The sequence below is a fragment of the Prunus mume genome, linkage group LG8 (genome assembly GCF_029339155.1).
Source record: "Prunus mume cultivar Tortuosa linkage group LG8, ASM2933915v1, whole genome shotgun sequence".
Lineage (NCBI taxonomy): Eukaryota > Viridiplantae > Streptophyta > Magnoliopsida > Rosales > Rosaceae > Prunus > Prunus mume.
The window spans coordinates 10,166,551-10,185,865 of NC_142705.1; the positions used below are offsets into that span (position 1 = coordinate 10,166,551).

Sequence of the window (19,315 nt, forward strand, 5' to 3'; positions counted from 1 at the left end):
ATCCCCCACTTCATCATCCATCATTTTTTACGGCTACTAAAAGCTTCCCCCAAAAGTAATGAGTTAAAAACAAACAAGGAAGATGAGTTGGAAACTACCAGTAACTACTTGTATTGAACAACTTTGGAAGCGCCTCCTCTTGGCCGAAAGGATGCTTTGGAAATTCGTCTTGATATTTCCAACAAAGCCAATTGCTAAATATGCATACATATTCTGTCAAAATTTGTCAGCATTCTATTAACTAGCTAGTAATTAAGCTTGTATATATACAAGTTAAAACCTCAGAGGGAAATCCATTCTCTCGTATCGTTTTTCTTTTCATTGCTCAGCCAATGACTCCAAGGTTTGGTGCCCGCTGCCTCTTCTGCTTCAGCAACACCATCCTCTGCCTCCTCCTAGCCCTTTTCATATTCTGGTTGATCTTCCTTCCCAAGGAGCCCAAATTCACCGTCTCCAATGCCTCCTGACCCAATTCAATTTCAACAATAACACTCTCTACTACAACCTTGCGCTCAACATCACCATCCAAAACCCCAACAAAAGGGTTGGCATATACTACCGTCACATCCAAGTCATTGCTAACTACAGAAAGGAGAGGTTTTCAATGGTTAATTTGACTTCGCCGCCATTTTACCAAGGCCACAAGAACACAACCTTTTTGCATGATGTACTTGTTGAAGGGCAGCAGTCGGTGGAGTTTGGGGAACATGAACTTTCTCAGTTTAACTCGGAGACTGCTGCTGGCGTTTACAACATTGATGTGAAGCTAGCTCTGTGGGTAAGAGCCAGGTATGGAAAGTTCAAGACAGCTGATTATGGGTCTAGCAAGATCGACTGCAAGCTGAAGGTTCCTTTGAGTTTTAGTGAAACACCTGCAACTGATTTCAATACCACAAAGTGCGGCAATGTTTATGTCCTCACAAATCCTTGAGACTAGCCAGGGATTTGAGTTTTATGGTCCAAAAGAATATGACCCTTTTTTAACACACTGATAAAAATAAATAATAAAAAGACAATGTAATTGAAGAAATTAAAATTCAGAGAGGAAGCCATGAAGCCTCAAGCTCTCTAAGTTCAGAGAGGAATACTCATTGCTGATGGGGCAGTTGAAGAATCGTCGGGAGTTCATGGGATTGGGGATTTTGTTCGAAATTAATATGGTAAGCTGATAGGTGCCCTTGCTAAGCAGGTCTTAGGTAATTGATATCTTTTGGCTACTATTCAGCTACTAGTAGTCCAAGAGCAGGTTTCAATTTCCTTTTCAACCCTTTTTTCAAAAAGAATAGTATAGCCGGCTATACTCTGATTTTTAATTTATTTAAAGAAATAGTATCGCCATGCGGCTATACTTAGTTACAGTATAGCCGAGCGGCTATACTATATCGCAATGCGGCTATACTCTGTTTTAACGTCCTAATTTTTAAAAGAAATAGTATAGCCAAGCGGCTATACTCGTTTTTTTCCTAATTTTTGAGTAAGCAAACGTACAATACTTGTCTTGCATATATACATATGTATTTTTCATATATAATACACGTATACTTTCATAAATTTTTCAATAATACACACAAAATTCACATATTATACACATAAATCTCACATATTATTGAAATTAAAATATCATATAGTGGCCGAATTTTTAAGTTGTTATTTGACAAAATTTTGGAGAATAAAACAATTACGTATTCTATTCGTACAGCTGCGCAGCAATAAGAAATCAATATCTATAAAGTATAAGCTAATGCAACTAGGAGGGTCCTTTTTTTATTATTATTAAATAGTATAGCCGCGCGGCTATACTAGGCGTTTTAATTTTTTTTAAAAGAAATAGTGTAGCCGCACGGCTATTAGTTTTACACTTTGACTCCAGTTAACATCTTGCCTTTATTGTTTCCAGATAAATTCTTGTATGGTTCTCAAGTTGCAATGTGTCCAAGGGACTAGCTGCTCCTTCTGAACCAAGTGACCACTCACTCGCTATGAACAAGTAATGTTTGCCATACATCTGCTCTCTCAATCTCAATCTCTCATACCTTCTCTTTCATCTCATCCCTTCATCCATCATTCTAATTAGCTTCCACCATAAGTTAATGGGTACAAAGAAAAACTCAAATAAATAAATAAAAGGTCGAGCCATTGGAAACTGCCAGGAACGACGTTCATTGAATTACTTTGGAAGTTCCTCTTGGGATTTCAAACAAAACACTCCTTAACTTGGCCTTGACATTGAAGTTTTTGTCTGTACATTTGTCAGCATTCTATACACTAGAAATTGAAGCTTTTTCATATATACATGTAAGTGTCGAAGAAAATGTTCTCTTGTCGTATTGTCCAAAGATCATCAGGTTAAATCTGACCTAAATGTGGTCAAGATTCATAATCTGATTGCGTGGTATATATCTTGTCGTTTGTAGAATCCGTACCTCAGAGGCGACTCCATCTCTCATACAAATATTCTTGCCTTTTTTTTTTTCTCACCCATGTCTGGAAGGGATGGGAACCGTGGCCATCATGTTGTACATCTATCAACCCCAACAACCCAAAATCATTGTGACCAATGCCTCTCTCACACATTTCAATTTCACCAACACCAGCAACGCACTCTGCTACAACCTCACACTCAACGTCGCCATCAAACAAATGGGTTGGCATACACTACTGTGCCATCCAAGTCATTGCCAACTATAGAAAGAAGACATTTGCTTTGGTAAATTTGGCTTCGCCACCATTTTACCGAGGCCACAAGAACACCACCATTTTGCAGCATGTACTTGTTGAAGGGCAGCAGTTGGTGGAATCTGGGGAACGTTATCTTTCTCAGTTTAACTCGGAGACTGCTGCAGGGGTTTACAGTATTGATGTGAAGCTTGCTCTTAGAGTGAGAGCAAGGTACGCCACGTACACATCGGGCAATTATGAGTCTGACAAGATCAATTGCAAGCTGAAGGTTCCTTTGAGTTTTAATGAAGCATCTGCGAGTGGTTTCAATGCCCAAAGTGTGGGAATGTTTATGTCTTTCTTTGAGATTTATGGTCCAAAAAAATATGAACCTTTTTTAACATACGCATAGAAACAAATTCTAAAAAAATATAAGCAAAAGAAAAACAAAGACAAAAGTACTTGAAGATCATATAGCTCATGTGTCAACTTATGCCAACAATTCAGGTGAGATTTTCGATTGTGCAGCAAGACTTTTCTGGTTGTATTGCATAACAGTGCGAAACTTTTCTTAGTGGACTGTTAAATGTAACGCAGATATGGAAAGATGGGGAGTTTAAAGCAGAAGTGATTGGGGGACATAAAGCCTGGCTTGTAATTGATGAAGTGAGAGAAGTGATCCAAAAAGTTGTGTGATGCTTTTGGTTTCCCTATTTCTTGTATTATTATTTTTTTCCTTCTTCTGCTAGGCCTCTATTCTTGTAATCTCTTGTAACCGCAGTATAGGATGAAGAACACAATCTGTACAGTCAAATATCTTTCTATCTTTGCTTTCTTAGATGTCTTTGTTAAGAAGATGCACTCCAGTTTTGTGCTCAATTTTCTAATCTTTGCAGCCCTAAGAATGGTTATAAAAAAACTTGTACGGGGCAGACCTATTGCACCTGCCCCTCCCTAAGACCTACAGGAATTTATAGGTTTTTGCCTTGAGGTCGTTTCATAAGAATGGCCTCATTTTCATTGATGACAGAGCTTGGAAACAATTATTTTGCAGAACTAGTAATTAGCATGACAAGCACAATAAATGGAAGAATAAAATGGGATCAAAGCCCGGAATTTGCATCATAATATTGTCAAGGAAAATATGTCAAGTGTCAACATGCTTCAAGCAACAGACTTTAGATACAAAGGCCAACTATATGTCAAACTGGTAAGGCTTTAGTTTTGAGTTGATCACTTGATAAAGAAAAAAAGTGGTATGGCTTTCACTACCTTCAAATTCTCAAAATGAAGCGATTCCGACAATCACTTCAAATGATCCATCAACTTCATGTTTTTCGAAGTAACAGATAGTATGGACTTTCGAAAGATCCATGAGTGCAAGCTTTAAAGCTCAAGGGGCCTGTCATGATACAAATATGAAACGTGGGTCAGTCAAAGGTATGAGAATCCATAAATATCAAGAAGCAGCCAATTCAAACCAAGAACATAGGTGCTGTTATCAAACCCCAGCTGACAATAAGTGTACGTAAGGGAAAAAACCAAGTCAGAAACAAAAGAAATTTCATGAAAATAGGTTTCAGATTTCATGTCCCTAATCCCAACTCTAATTCCAGTCTGTCTGATAACATATCATCCAACCTGACATCATCATCTAGGATACGCTTTCTTGTTACTTAGCACTTCAAATCACTAATGAATCTTACTGTTAGTAGCAGGATATTGAAATCAGAGGGCTAAAAGCCTACAACAAAGCCCTCAGGTGGGCAGTTCCAGACGCACACAGCATTATAGACAGCGTTCTGCTTTACAGCGATGATAACCCAAGGCAGCAGATAGCATATCATTCAAATTTCAAACCCGCCCACAACCGCAACCCACCGTTTTATAAAACTAGTGCCATAACAAGGCCTTCAAGTTTTCAACCGTATGTTCTAAAACTGATCTAGGCAGGAGTTTAGAAATTATCCCTTTAGTACTCTTGCCTAATTACTAATTGTGAATGAAAAGCTAGGAAGTTAAAACATGATAACTATCAAGTATATGTTGATTTGCTCAGAATGAAACCTAAATTGCTACCATTATGATATAAGAATTTCTCAAACAACCAAGATTGTAGCTTCTAAACGGGCACACACGCATTATGATGTAAGGGTCATATCAACAGAGTCATTTTATCAAACAGCTAGTAGGCAAGGTTTTTACATGCATTAAATTGGAAGACAAAAGATTCCATACTAAAAACTCAGCCTCTGAACCATAAAATAGAACATAAATATGCTTTTAATTTAGAAAACTACATTGAATTCAAACTTTTACTCACCCCGGAAGATCAAAGACAGGGCCACCGAACCATCAGAGCCTTCAAATGCAAAATGTTTATAGCGCCCAAAGCCCTCTGTAACTGCAGTGAACTACGCCTTTGGCCCTTGGGATTGTGAGTAAACACCATGGAGAGCGCAAAAAAAAAAAAAAAAAAATCGCAGAAAAGAGCAAAAAAATTTGGACCATTTCTCGATTTATGCGTGTCATCCTTGCGCAGGGGCCATGCTAATCTTCTCTGTATCGTTCCAATTTTATCGGATGTCCCCGAAGGGACGAGCCTAAGTCTTAAGCGCCAGTATATAAAGAGCTCTAACAATAAGCAATTCTCCGATGTGGGACAAAGCTTCCTTGGTTTAATAGTCAAATGTTCAGTAGTTGGGCCTTTCTTTGCGATTCAATAATAAGCCCAATGGAGTTTCAATCTCAATCCCAGACGAGTTAGTTAACTAAGAACTCGTTTGGAGCAAACACTGTTTATGTAAATGGCTTATGTAATGGTCTCATTTTGAAGGCTCCTTTGAGGCACTCTAATTGGAATTTTGTGGTGCTTTGTTTTTGGATATTCAAGTGTGGAAAAAACACACTTTTTAACAATTTTTTTTATTTAAAAAAAACCCTTAAATGAACTTCTTCACTTCTTCAAAACTTTTGCATTAAAATTTAGGTATGTTGAAGTTTGCCTATAAAATTACTTATTAGAAAACCTTAAGCCATAATCATTTTATTCTCCTCTTCATAAACTCCTTCCTTTATTAGTCCTTACAGTTGTAGCCACTCCCTCTCAAATCTCAAACTCTCATTTCTTCACTCTCATCTCATCCCCTTCACCCACCATTTCAGATGCTACCAAGCTTCCACCAAAAGTTAATGGGTAAGCAAAAAACAAAAATATTAAAAATAAAAGATAAGTAAAAAGTTTAGGCGTAGTTAGCATTTTTCCAAAATACTTCAATTTTCCTTGCACGTCTAAAAAAACTCGATAAAAGACATATTTTTAAAATCAAACATACAATACATGTATTATACACGTACGTACCTATTCTTTATGTTTAGTACAAATTTCACATATTAGACATGTATTTTTCATATATTATTAAAGAAAAATAATATATATTACAAATTGTAAATAAATTATATTAAAATATTATATAGTGGTCGTACTTCCGTATTTTACTAACTATTAGGGGCTGGAAACTACCTAGAAAAAAACTGCTACCAATCAATAACTTTGGAAGTTCCCCCTAACCAAAAAACAAGAAGTAATCTTTGGAAGTTCCCCTTGGGATTTTCAACAAGACACTCTTCAATCCGGCTTTGACATTGTAACTTTTGTCAAAGCCATAATCTCTTCCAACTGCTAATCACCTAAATCTTAATGTACATACATACATTATATCAATATATTGATTAAAAATCTTCATATAGGCAAAAGCCAAAACCACCTTGTTTTACATATAGCTTTCCATCTCTCGCACCATTTCTTGTTTCGTCTCAGCCATGTCTGGAGGGTGTGCCTGCTGCTTCTGCCTGCTCTGCAACACTTTCCTCTGCTTCACCCTAGCCTTCTTCATGTTCTGCTACATCTTGACTTCTGATGAGCCCAAATTCAGGGTCACCGATGCCTCTCTGACCCAATTCAATTTTAACAACACCGACAACAGCACTCTCCACTACAACCTTGCACTCAACATCACCATCAGAAACTCGAACAAGAAGGTTGGCATATACTATCGTCGCATTCAAGTAATTGCTAACTATAGAAAGAAGACGTTTGCTATGATGAATTTGACTTCCGCACCATTTTACCAAGGCCATAAGAACACGACCACTTTGCATGCAGTTCTTGAAGGGCAGCAGTTGGTTGTGTTTGGGGAAAGTGACATTTCCCAATTTAACTCGGACACTGCTGCCAGCATTTACAGTATCGATCTGCAGCTTGCTCTTCAGGTAAGAGCCAGGTACTTTAGTTTCAAGACAGCCGAATACCCGTCTAGCAAGATCGACTGCAAACTGCAGGTTCCTTTGAGTCTTAATGAAACATCCCCAAGTGGTTTCAATGTAACAATGTGCTGGAACGTTCATATCTTGACAGATCATGGGGACTAACCATAGATTTGACATTTATAGTACTGTAATAGGAGCCTTTTTAACATACTCTTCCAAATATATATAAGTTTTTACTCATTTCACTCCTATAGAAGAGGCCTCCCTCAAGCAGAAGTCCAGAATTCAGTGACTGAAGCAGGGGGATAGTAACACAGGGTTTTTCTTTGCTCAGGCTAATGTATGTAATGTGGTGTTCAGACCATTTGCTGCCCTCACCCTAGCACACTTTGTGTTGCGAGAGTGGCGTTTATTTTTGCATTTTTCATATTTGTTGGATTAGCATGTCTCCTTTCTTCTGGAATCTGAAATCTAATTTCATGGTGATTCTCACCTAACAAACAGGATGGAAAGATCTCAAAGTAGCCAAAATCACAAATTGGCGATACACCATCATCTTCCACATTGATTAAAAATCGACCCTGCATCTAGTGTTAAGGTAGATGATAGAAAGTTTTAGAGTTGATCATCATCCCTAGAATTTTAGCATATCGTTTAATGTGTTCATCCCATTTTACTCCCATGATTTTTGGTTTAGTTTTACCTTCTTTTACTTTTTTTTTTTCTCACATGGACTAAGTTCGTCATCTTACAATCAGTTAAAAAAATCATGCCATTATAATTTTCAAGAAACAGGCTCCATTCTATCCGTTCAATTTTTGAAGTAAAGGAGTTTACCTGCTCAAGCAATCGGGAGACATAGCATACCAAACCCACGACCCATATTCAGGAAGGTAGCCATATTGAGTACCATAAACAGCTTCAATCCAAATTATCCAAATAGTAACCACACTACAAAACAAAGACATGGTAAAATACAACAGAATTATCAAGGATAAAGACTACTAAATTCAAAATGGAGCACAAAACAATCTGTAATATTGAAATTTCCCTTTGAGTATTCTGAAAAACAATACAAGCCTGACATAAACTGACAAAATTAATTTTCAAAACAATCTGTAAATTTACATTTGCTCAGCACTCGTTAATCTTTATCCAGAAAATAAAGGGCATCCTTTTCAGACTTGTATGAGGACGATATGAATCCTCGTGAACTGCCATGTACCTTGTTGGACAATCATGCAGAGCCAAATTTGAACAGTCACCACAGCAGTCAGCAGGACTTCTATTCATACTCAAACTGAACCTCTACACGCATATATTTTCTCATCAGTCGGACAATGGATGAAGTGAAGCTTGCTAAAACTTGGCATTCTTCAGAGGATTTAACTTCTGAAACAACGCCACAAATAACCAACTTCTTCAAATTAGGGCATCTTTCTAGAAGTCCGGCTACCCAGTCAGAGAAAAGGTCACTGATTATAGTCCACCCAAGTTCTAACACAACCACGTTCTCCAAAGGTGATGTCCCCTGCAAGCCACAGACATCTCTTAAATCATAACTTAGTGATAGGTGACTTAACCGAGGGAAGCAAACAGAAACAGTCTCCAAATCCACGACCTCATCCTCATCATCAAATACAACACCCCAGAGCCGAAGCCTCTTTAAATTTGATGATTTTGAGATCATGTTATAGAACTTTGGCCACATAATCGTAAAGCTGCTAACATCCACAATCTGAAGATTCTCTGTGTTCTCACCAATATCTAGATGGAGGACACTAACATCGTCAATCTTCAGAACCCTCAATGAACCCTTACCAATAAGCTCGAAAGCCTCAAGGGTACAATCTTTCAGGTGCAGATTCTCAATGCCATCAGCCTCCAATATGAACTTGTCTAAACTGACAGCTTCCACATAGATATCTTTCAATGAAGAGCTGTTAAGTTCCATAATTGCCTGTGCATCCGACATGGCAATATCAGGATTAATAAGGGTCAAATTCTGAAGTTTTGGGCATGCGGTGAGCAAAAGGCTCAAATCCAATGCTGATATACTGACATAACTTAGGGAAAGTGACTTCAAACATGGAAATTTCTGATAACTGGGTTCAACACCTGTTACAGAGTTATGAGCCAACGACAATACTTCAAGCTTCTGCCGACTGCATTTCTCAATGATATTGACATTCGGGGTTGTCCTCACATTATAATGTAGTTGCCGCAAGGTATCCCGGGTATACATGAGCCAAGCTATCACTGGGGCAGCTGAAAATTCATCTACATCGTCCATAAAAATTGATAAACACTGCAATGCTGTGGTTTGGAATATTGTTTGAGTTATAAGAATTTCCAACCTACTTGGTGCCAGATCATGATATACAGTCCAATCGTTGGAATTGAAAGAAAGAGTATGGAGGTGATTCCGCCAAGCCTCTCTCCATTTCTTGCAAGTTGCGGATGCAATTACCACGTCTCGGGCAGCTTTAAGCCGGGATAATATGTTACCTATGACTTCAACTGGAAGGTGCTCCATACCCAATAAGAAGAAGCCTTAGATGTAGACCTAGGGAAGCTCTTGTTTTCAAAATGCAATAAAGCCCATGAAAATTAAGAACCCAGCTCTAAAGAAATCCACACCGTACAGTTAAGCATCCAGAACTGTTAAGCCTATCTGCGTTTCTCACAAAAGATCAGAAAATCAAGATCCATCATTGCCAAATACCAATCTGCTATCTTTTCCAGATAATTCACAATGCCATCTAAAAATTTAAAAAGAAAAAAACCCCAGATCAATATTTCGGACTTTCAATATTCAATGAGTGATTCTCAGTACAATCAGCATGGCAGGCAGAGATAGCTAGTAGAATTTTGAAAAAGTCCAGTATTTTGGGCATTGAAAACAAGTCAACAATTTCAAAAGTTGGCAGATTTTGGACCGGATCAACATTCAATCCAGAGAAACCATGGAAACAAACTCAATAAGATAGCCCAATTCAAATCTTCAAACGAATTTCAACTGCTTAGCATAAATCTACTTCCCCAAGCAATAAAAATCAATAAAAATAAAATAAAAGAGAAACAATCGTAATAGAAAGATAATCAAAGGATGAGACAGAGAGAAAATCAGGGATGTCTTACCTGGAAGGCCAGGACAACCATGCTCTCGAAGCAAACCAAAATCCAAAAGTTCCAACTATCAATCCTTATCCCCATAATCAGAGAAAGAGAATGAATTGGAATGTGGAATTTATTAATTCTGGAAAAGAACGAATATGAAGAACCCAGCTGCTTGGTCTAAAAGACGAGACCGTGAAGAAGAAAAGTGTGCGATGAGAATAGGGGAAGAAAGTCTTCTTCTAACATTGTGTGGAAAGTGTATAGTCTTGTGCACGTGAGAAAGACCCCCCCTACGTCTGCACTAGCAGTTGGCAAATAGGCAAAACCTCCCTCCAACTACTTTTTTAGGCCATTTCTCACTATACATTACAACCCATTTCCTTTCCTAAACGTTTCTTCAAATCTTCTTTAGATAAGGTGGATCCTACATTTAACATGTATCCTACCTCACCTTCAAGAATGGGGAAAGAGTTTGGTTTGCAAGCATTTTCCATAAGAAGATGGTTGGTTTCGAACGCGGACAATTGACAGTCGTTAATCATTCAATAATTAAGAAAAATTATTGGATTCGAAATAATATTATATAAGGAAATCTAAACTTGTATTATTGTAACAAATGCGGACAATTGACAGTCGTTAATCAATTAAGAAAAATTATTGGATTCGAAATAATATTATATAAGGAAATCTAAACTTGTATTATTGTAACAAATGTGGACGACTCACAACTGTTAATCGGCACTAATTATATGTCAATTTGATTTTTCACGACTTTTTAAAATTTAGATAATGTAAGTCCTTAAGATACTTAGCACAAAAACGCACCATTTTGATCACAACTAAATTGTTTTGATTCACGATAAGAAAATATCTACAATTTTGACTTTTGAAACCATTTTATGGATGAAAGTGGCCCAAAGAGGGGAACAATGCATATTGGTTTGAAGTGGCCCAAAGAGCCAAAATTGTAAACCCCAAAAAACCAAAGTATTATCTTCGTAACACCGAAAGAATGGCACAAAAATGTTGAAGAAAAGAGATGGGGGCAGGAGGGGAGGACTGATCACAAAGCTGATCATAGCCATGAAGATCCCCATAGGAATCTCACTGCTGCAATTTCCACAAGTCGGGCGGTGTTTACATGTTCACGTTCACATCACGAAAGTTAATACAAATTCAACAAGCACATAAATTATAGATATACATTGTGTTGTTCCAAACAAAATTGGAATCAGCTTTACAGAAGAATATGAACTTTTTAAGACCTAAGTTAGCACTGACTGCTATAACTCAGGAGAGTGCCATCAAAAATAATAAGTTAGTAAAGTCTTGGTTCATCGTGAGTTGGCCATAGTTCTTTAAACCTTCTTAGTAGCTCCACTACCACCTGTTGTCATGAAAGATTCTCCACAACCACACTGTCCTTTAGAGTTGGGATTGATAAATACAAACTCAGACCTGCCAACGAAAATAAAAATAAGTGTGAGGAAAACCAGGAAGGCAGTGGTAATTGGAGGCATACGCAAGTTGTATAGACAAGGGCATCAATGCTAACCCTGAAATGAATAAGGGGCATCCGCGGTGGTTAAATTTAAAAAGTTTTCATCAGATCAACAAGGTATCAGTTTATCATGCCACTACGTTTTTTCTTTAACACAAACCTGTCAAAGGTTCACAATCTCAAGTACTCATTCATTCAGTAAAAAACAAGAAAAATAACTATTAGCAGCCCATCTTGCTTCAATGTTTGGATTTTGTTCATGCAAAAATGGAAGCACATGTAACAATGTTTCTCCTAACATGGCCAGTTGAAGAAATCAGTAAAAGCCTTTTTAACACACACATTGAATTTGCCATCACATGTGCACAGGCTCACATCCAACACCTACACTCTTTCACAATCTTTTCAATTTCTGAACACTACAATAAACAGAGGATGAAGTACTAATGGCAGCAGCGGTGGAGGTTATCATGGTCCCATGGTGGTCATAAATATGGTTCCATGGTGGTCTTAAATTCTTAATGATGGCTCTGTGGTGGTCTTAATGAAATGGAAGTGAGGCTAGTTAGTATGATGGCAGGAACAGAAGGCTGACCATCAACGCAAGTGACAAAAGGAGGGGAACATTAAGATCAATAGTTGAGGGCATAAAGCTTAAGCTGAAGCTGGTGATGTTCATTATAGCAGTGCAAAGCAGCATCAATATGGGTCTGGTATGGGGTGGCATTATGTGGTAGTTAGGTAGCAGAAAACCAACCAGGAAACTGAAACATACTGCCCAATAAAAATGGAAATGGCAGCACATAGGCATGTCGATTGTGGTAAGATCCTAGCTCATTTCAAAGGGTTATCTTCACACTCTCCAAAGTTAAACACAAAATTTGAAACCCAATTTTCCTCAGAAATGTTATGGGTTATGGCCAAAATGACAATTGAAAGAGATATAAATTACACAGCAATACTCAATTGTCTCCACCAAATTAAAACCAAAGGACCACACCAAAATCAAAATCAAGCAAACAATTTCTTACAAGCCAAACATGCTGATATATTCACACCCTTCCACCAAAACAAATCATAAGAAATGAAAAGAAAAAAGGACGAGAAGATTAACCTGAGTTTGTCATCTACAAAATCCATTTTGGTTCCTATAACGTGCATGAGCGCCTTTGGATCGATCAATACCTTCACACCCTTGTCCTCAACCAACTCGTCGAACTTCCCTTTATCATCTGCACATCAAAATTGGAGGCACGTATTTATCAAAATCATTTTCACTTCAAACAAATTCAAGCATATAAAAATGAAGAACAACAACGATCAAGATCAAACGACGCCGGACCTGCGTAATTGAGAGTGTACGACAAGCCGTTGCAGCCACGAGCCTTGACGCCGAGCTTGAGATAGGGCCGCCGGCGCTGCTCCAGAAGCTGCCGTATACGACTCGCCGCCGCGTCCGTTAAGCTGACGGCTTGACGCCTCGCTGCCGGTCCGATCCTCTCGGCTGCCGCCGCCAGAAATTGCGAAGCCATCGGTGAGATTTTTAATATCCTCCTCCCAAAATTGCCTTCAGGATCTGAAACTGCTTGTGTTGAACTCGCGCCAGGGTACTTCCGTCATTTGAACGTTGCGTCCCAAACCAGTTTCTGGAAGTTTCGTGGACACAGGAGCGAGACATTTATGCTTACGTGTCGCAACAGGATTCGCTTATGTGATAATTACCTCTTTGTTCCATGTTGCGATATTATTTTTACCGCGCTCCGTGACGGGCCTAACATTAACCGTTAATGTCCGAGTTAATCTAAGACCATCCTCTGATGAGCTTGATGAGAAATTGAACGGTGATGTTTTGAAAGGGAATATGAGGTGCGTCCTTTTAAGGTGAGATTTTAAAATACTCTAATGTACAAGGAGAAAGGTCGAACTCAAATGTAATTTGATCTAATTCACATATGTTTAAGTTGGCTTTTTTTAATATTTAAAATGAAGGAATAATTGGCATCATTTTGTGACTTGGTCTGAACTGGATTATTTCAATAATTTTTTAGCAGAGAGGATAAAATTATACTAGTGTCGTATTTGTTTTTTGATAAACTTATAAATGACGAGACTAAACTTATTAAATTGAACAACATGACATATTATGTCTTTAGAAAGAAAAAAAAATACAAGTTTGAACTCAATTCAAGCTTAGCAAATGACAATTCAGTACATCAAATCTCCAATTTACTCTATATTTATGTTGAAGAATATAAAGTTTCACGTTAAAAACTTGACAAATATAAATACAATATATAATAAGTTGTTGCACTACTAATAAAATTAGACAAAAGCGATTCGGCTTGCATTAGGTGCATTAATCAAATTTCTGGTTGCATTGCATTGCATGGGAATTTCTGCAGCTGTCGGTTCAATTATTTGGGCCCAAACAATTAACACATGAAAATTGAGGTAGCCCATCAATTAAACCCTTCACTGAACGATAAGGGTTTTGTGACTGTGTAGACCTGGTTCATTTCATGAGAGCCCACACAAAGATAGATGCTCGTCACCTGAAAGAAGCCAAATCAATCACCAACCTCAATCGCTATTTGCTCGCTTTTCACCAATTTTTTCTCAATTTTCTTGCTTGCCTTTATACTTCCAATTCATTATCAACAAGGACCTCGACAGTCTAAATCTGAGTGAGCCACTTTGAAGACTCTAGAAACCGAAGGTGCTAAAAACGCTCCATTTCCGACTCTTTGGGCTCAACGCCCAAATGCTTCCAGGAGTTTTGTTGTTTCTGTTTCCTAGGTTTCTTCAGATTTCTCAGGTCTGTTCATCTAAACCCAGGTGCCCATTTTCTGTTTCTTGCTCGTTTCTCTTAAAATTGGGTATCCATTTTTTCAGCATTTCTGGTTTGTTTCTTTGTCATTGTAGTAGACTGCTAACTTCATAGTTAATTTGAATTCCGTATAATTTGTTGTTAGCTTTGCTTTGCTTTTGCCGTTATAATTATAGTCCGGGGATTGTAATGCCTGCTTTGCAGCTTGTGGGATTTTCTGTTTGATTTGGTTTGACTGTTGGCATTTTACTCTTTGTTCGTCTTGACTGTTTGGGACCAATTGTGTGGTTTCTAAGAATCATTCGGTTTTTGGTAAACAGGTAGTGAACGAAAGATTGGTGGTAGGATTGAAGTTTTAAGTAATCTGGGTTTCTAAATTTATTGGCATTCATCAACTTACCAGTCTCGCCATTACAAGATGGCGACTTATGCGTCAACGTATTTTACTATTTCTGATACTCGAAACCCAGTGGGACTACTAACAGGACGTGGAGGGAGGCTATTAACGAAGAACCAATTAGGAAACTTTAGCTGCGTGAAAATGGCAGAAGACAAGTATGGTTTTATGGGTGCAATCCATAAGTCGACTTTGACACAAGTCAAGTGCTCAAGCAACTCTCAGAGTGTCAATTCATATCAGAATAAAGACCCTTTTCTGAATCTACACCCTGAAGTTTCATTGCTTAGAGGGGAGGGAAGCAATACGGTGAACAATCCGAGAAAAGATATCTCAAGTGGAAGTGTCACTGAGAGCTTAAGTGATAAATCTTCTCCTAGTAATTACAGTGAAGCAAAAATCAAAGTTATTGGTGTTGGTGGTGGAGGTCAAATGCAGTTAATCGCATGATAGAGAGTGCAATGAAGGGTGTGGAGTTCTGGATTGTTAACACCGATGTTCAAGCTATGAGAATGTCTCCTGTCTTTCCTGAGAACCGCTTACAAATTGGTCAAGAGCTTACCAGGGGTCTTGGTGCTGGTGGAAACCCAGATGTTGGTATGAATGCTGCCAAAGAGAGCAAAGAATCGATAGAAGAAGCACTGTATGGATCAGACATGGTCTTTGTTACGGTAGGTTCACATTCTGTTCCTCTGTCATGACTTCCCAAAAGATGCCAGTGTATTGTGTTATTTTATCTCAAGCATGTCTTCATTTGACTTTAAATTTCTCTATATGCAGGCTGGTATGGGTGGAGGAACTGGAACTGGTGGAGCTCCTGTTGTTGCAGGAGTTGCAAAGTCAATGGGTATATTGACTGTTGGTGTTGTGACAACGCCATTCTCTTTTGAGGGACGAAAGAGAGCAGTTCAAGCCCAGGAAGGAATTGCTGCTTTGAGAGAAAATGTTGACACGCTGATAGTCATTCCAAATGACAAGTTATTGACTGCAGTTTCCCAGTCTACCCCAGTAACAGAGGCATTTAATCTGGCTGATGATATTCTACGACAAGGAGTTCGTGGTATCTCTGATATAATCACGGTATGTGATTTTTAAAGATATTGTGTGTAATATGAATTCTTTTCTTAATGGTCCTTACCAGAGTGTTAAAGAAATAAATGAGCTAAGGAAAGCAAAGAAAGAAAGAAGAAAAAAAATTGAAAGGAAAATGAGAATGAATACAACAGGAACCTTGATTTACTTATTTTATTTCTGCCACATGTAGACCATAATCTCAACAGCCGATTTCCTACAGTCATAAAGAATGCTTGATAGACTCCAAGAAAGTCATGTTAGTAGTACTTCCTCTAAATGCATTTTAAATATACATAAACAGTAAGGGTATCAGTACTTCTCTGTGAGTACTTGTTCAATATTATCATGGGTTGAAAGTTGTTATTCAAAAACTGGCATCCAGTAGTGGAATCTAGTGATGATATATTTGCGAGTTTATTAATACTGATAAACTGGTACTAATATTTTTGAACCTTGAACTTCTGGCTTTAAAACTGTAAGTTCAAAATTAATATATAAAAAAATCAAACTGACAGTATTTGCTTCAAACTTGAACTTCTGGCTGTTAAGACCTTATGAGCATTAGGTTGTTATCTGCTTAAAGTGTCTTCATTTGGTCAAAGGAGTTTGATTAATTATTTGTATATCATTGCATCTTTTTATGGCAATATTTTTTTTTTTTGCTCTAATTACTTGGTCATCACCTTGATTGCAGATACCAGGACTGGTAAATGTGGATTTTGCTGACGTACGGGCTATAATGGCTAATGCAGGTTCTTCATTGATGGGGATAGGAACAGCAACTGGTAATGTTTTAGCTACTTACTACTGGCCACTAGGATGTTTAGAGTGCTTATTTCATGTCAGAGGCTTCACTTATGAAATAAGACTTCATTATTGTGGTTCCAAATTTTCCATATTGCCTTCCATGATGACACCATTGTGGATAACCTTCTTGTGAAGTTAATATATTATGAATGGCACCAAGAGATTCTCAGTTTTTCTGGTTAGAGCATGAGGAGGAACCGAAAGGAGACATAATCCCAAATTTGTTGGAATTGAAAATAGGTCTTTTGGGCTTAGATAGAAAATTATGCAATTAAAATGTTTACAAAAGACGTGATGTTGATATTGCATATTTTCTCTAAATTAATTAATTTTAGTCGCTGCATATATGCAACTAGTTAAAGATCACCAAAATACCAGGTGGTCCATTGTAATAAGTTAACTGTTGTTATTGGATAAAGAGATACTAAAATCCTTCTTACCTAGATCTGTCTAAGCTTATGTGGAGTGAAGAAATCTCTACTTCTAGATGTTTCTTTTTGTGGTTGTCTTCACAACTGTGTAACTTTCAAGGGTTATCAGAATGGCAACTCTGACTTTACGTGTAGTTTATCTTAAAAACATAATATGTTTCTGTTTTCCATAATGTATATAATATTCCTTAATTAGAACTGAAAGGAGATTTGTGTACAGGGTTTACACCTATATCACGAATTCTGATATAACGAATTCTGATATCATATGCTTAGATTGTCATGCATTGGCATTTTTTTTCCCTAACATGCATCTTCATCAAGCCTTTTGTTCCAGTATCGGTGACCCTTTTCAATTGTTCATAATATAATGCTATAACTATTTTCTGAGGTTTTTTTTTTCCTTGGAGTAGGGAAGACAAGGGCAAGAGATGCTGCATTAAATGCCATCCAATCACCTTTACTTGATATTGGTATAGAGAGAGCTACTGGAATTGTTTGGAATATAACTGGGGGAACTGATTTGACCCTTTATGAGGTACTTTTCTCTTTCACTCACTCTCCTTTTTGGTCATACTTGTGGACTCATGGAGTTCACATATTCTTTTGTCTTCTGTATGAGAGTCTTTCCACTACTTTTTGTCTTTAGAAGGAAATATGTTCTTCCTTGAATTCTGGTCTACCATATATCTGCGAGATAAAGCTGTCTTTAGGAATTACTTTTACAGTTTCACCATTGCATTCCACATCTACACAGTTATTTAGTTGACCAGTTCTTTGAACAGTCATAGCCTGATTTACATGTAAAAAAACAAGATGCCATTATGCTTCTCCTGTTCATTCTCTTGCCCTTTTCTTTTACAAGTTTGACTTAAGTAATCAGAAATATGATGAAGCAAATGCTCCCCTTAATTCTAACCAGCAAGAATGACGTTACTCTGCAATCTTCTTAAGATCTTTTATTCTAGGCCTAGAGATATAGACTAAAACTTTCATCAATTATTAGTTTTCTCATAGAAAATCAGTTGGTTGACCCAGAAATGTCCTAAGTTCCAATGCGGTAACTCCAGTATCTACCGAGTCCTAAATGGTAGTCTTCACTCACAGTTGACACATGTATTTCTCGTCTCTTACTCTAATTTTCAAATGGGTATTCTCATAGGTAAATGCTGCAGCCGAGGTTATATATGATCTTGTTGATCCAACAGCAAACCTAATATTTGGAGCAGTGACAGATCCATCACTCAGTGGTCAAGTAAGTATTTTGCTTTCTCTAAAGTATACATAGCAAAGTTTTCGAATCTGCAGTCCTAGCCTGCACATTATGTCATGAGCCTGCAATATTTTGGCCCATACCATCTTGCCGGACCAGTAATTCAAACAAAGGAGAAAAATAAAACAAAATTCAACCAATTGATATATATGTTTTTGCTTGGTTAGTTCTTTCTGTAATTCTACTTGCCAGAAAAGCATTTTATACCTTTTTTTTAGTACAAGGTATAAGTAATTAGAATATATATATATATATATATATATTCTTGCATCTGGTGGTGTTTTAGTTGGAGTACATCTTAAAATGCCATGCTACTTGTTTTGGTTTTTCATTCAGGTCAGTATAACTCTTATTGCTACTGGATTCAAACGCCAAGAAGAGAATGAAGGGAGGCCACTCCAGGTATTCCTAAACTCTGTCTTTCTCACTCCGGGCCATTCCAGAAACAATTTTGTAACATCTACCAAATTTCAGGCACAAGGAGACATCACCCTTGGAATCAATCGACGGCCTTCCTCTTTCATGGAAGGTAGTCCAGTCGAGATTCCTGATTTCTTGAAGAAGAAGGGACGCTCCCGCTATCCAAGAGTCTGACGTGCCTTTTTGTCCAAACGTGGGCCGTGTCTCAGGCCTCTCAGCCTCTTTATTCCTACTAGCTCAGCATCCATCCGAGGGATTTAAATGTGCCTCTGTAGATACTAGATGATAGATCCGCAATATGCCATCTGTTAGTGGTTTCTAGCTTTGATATATTATTAGTGCATACTCATCTGCGTGTATGTCCCTTTCACGTCATTTAGAATCTTAGATCTTGTTTTCCCAGAAGCTTTGAATAAACGCCATTGGCATTGTCATGTACAGTGTTTTCCCCCTAGAGGGTGAGATAGAACTTATGGAGAATCATGAATGGCTTGGTTCAGAGAAAATAATTCTATATTTTTACTTAGTTTTTGTGGGG

General features: G+C 37.7%; 3 protein-coding genes, 2 long non-coding RNA genes, 1 other non-coding gene and 2 pseudogenes across 9 annotated transcripts; 4 read left to right on the forward strand and 4 right to left on the reverse strand.

The window, feature by feature from the left end:
• The first annotated feature begins 332 nt into the window (after positions 1–332).
• Positions 333–931, forward strand: LOC103339840 (NDR1/HIN1-like protein 3 pseudogene; annotated as a pseudogene).
• Positions 932–2,693: 1,762 nt separating this feature from the next.
• On the forward strand, positions 2,694–3,496 carry LOC148914695 (uncharacterized). Its single transcript, XR_016122439.1, has 2 exons — positions 2,694–3,165; positions 3,256–3,496. It is a non-coding gene; the product is annotated as an uncharacterized LOC148914695 (long non-coding RNA).
• Positions 3,497–3,743: 247 nt separating this feature from the next.
• LOC103339686 (uncharacterized) lies at positions 3,744–5,397 on the reverse strand. Its single transcript, XR_514689.3, has 2 exons — positions 4,982–5,397; positions 3,744–4,060 (listed from the first exon to the last, which is right to left on the reverse strand). It is a non-coding gene; the product is annotated as an uncharacterized LOC103339686 (long non-coding RNA).
• On the reverse strand, positions 5,155–5,257 carry LOC148914696 (U6 spliceosomal RNA). The gene has a single exon (XR_016123015.1). It is a non-coding gene; the product is annotated as a U6 spliceosomal RNA (small nuclear RNA).
• An 803-nt stretch (positions 5,398–6,200) lies between the features above and the next one.
• LOC103339837 (NDR1/HIN1-like protein 3) lies at positions 6,201–7,089 on the forward strand. The gene has a single exon (XM_008243193.3). It carries the CDS (start codon positions 6,481–6,483, stop codon positions 7,087–7,089), a length of 609 nt encoding a protein of 202 aa, XP_008241415.2. The 5' UTR covers positions 6,201–6,480.
• An 854-nt stretch (positions 7,090–7,943) lies between these two features.
• On the reverse strand, positions 7,944–10,443 carry LOC103339684 (F-box/LRR-repeat protein At1g67190 pseudogene; annotated as a pseudogene). Of its 2 annotated transcripts, none has more exons than XR_016122796.1 (2): positions 10,069–10,443; positions 7,944–9,689 (listed from the first exon to the last, which is right to left on the reverse strand). The product of XR_016122796.1 is annotated as an F-box/LRR-repeat protein At1g67190 pseudogene, transcript variant X1 (transcript). The 2 variants fall into 2 exon arrangements; XR_016122797.1 differs by having other exon boundaries at positions 7,944–9,601; positions 10,069–10,320.
• Positions 10,444–11,103: 660 nt separating this feature from the next.
• On the reverse strand, positions 11,104–13,140 carry LOC103339683 (iron-sulfur assembly protein IscA-like 1, mitochondrial). Its single transcript, XM_008243016.3, has 3 exons — positions 12,891–13,140; positions 12,663–12,780; positions 11,104–11,505 (listed from the first exon to the last, which is right to left on the reverse strand). Exons 1-3 carry the CDS (start codon positions 13,078–13,080, stop codon positions 11,406–11,408), a joined length of 408 nt encoding a protein of 135 aa, XP_008241238.1. The 5' UTR covers positions 13,081–13,140; the 3' UTR covers positions 11,104–11,405.
• Positions 13,141–14,033: 893 nt separating this feature from the next.
• On the forward strand, positions 14,034–19,308 carry FTSZ2-1 (Tubulin/FtsZ family protein). 2 transcript variants are annotated; one of them, XM_008243015.3, is made up of 8 exons: positions 14,034–14,363; positions 14,696–15,443; positions 15,553–15,852; positions 16,541–16,631; positions 17,498–17,622; positions 18,247–18,339; positions 18,694–18,759; positions 18,832–19,308. In XM_008243015.3, exons 2-8 carry the CDS (start codon positions 15,219–15,221, stop codon positions 18,949–18,951), a joined length of 1,020 nt encoding a protein of 339 aa, XP_008241237.2. In that variant the 5' UTR covers positions 14,034–14,363; positions 14,696–15,218; the 3' UTR covers positions 18,952–19,308. The 2 variants fall into 2 exon arrangements, with proteins under 2 accessions (XP_008241237.2, XP_088898463.1); XM_089042337.1 differs by having other exon boundaries at positions 14,142–14,383.
• The last annotated feature ends 7 nt before the right edge of the window (positions 19,309–19,315 follow it).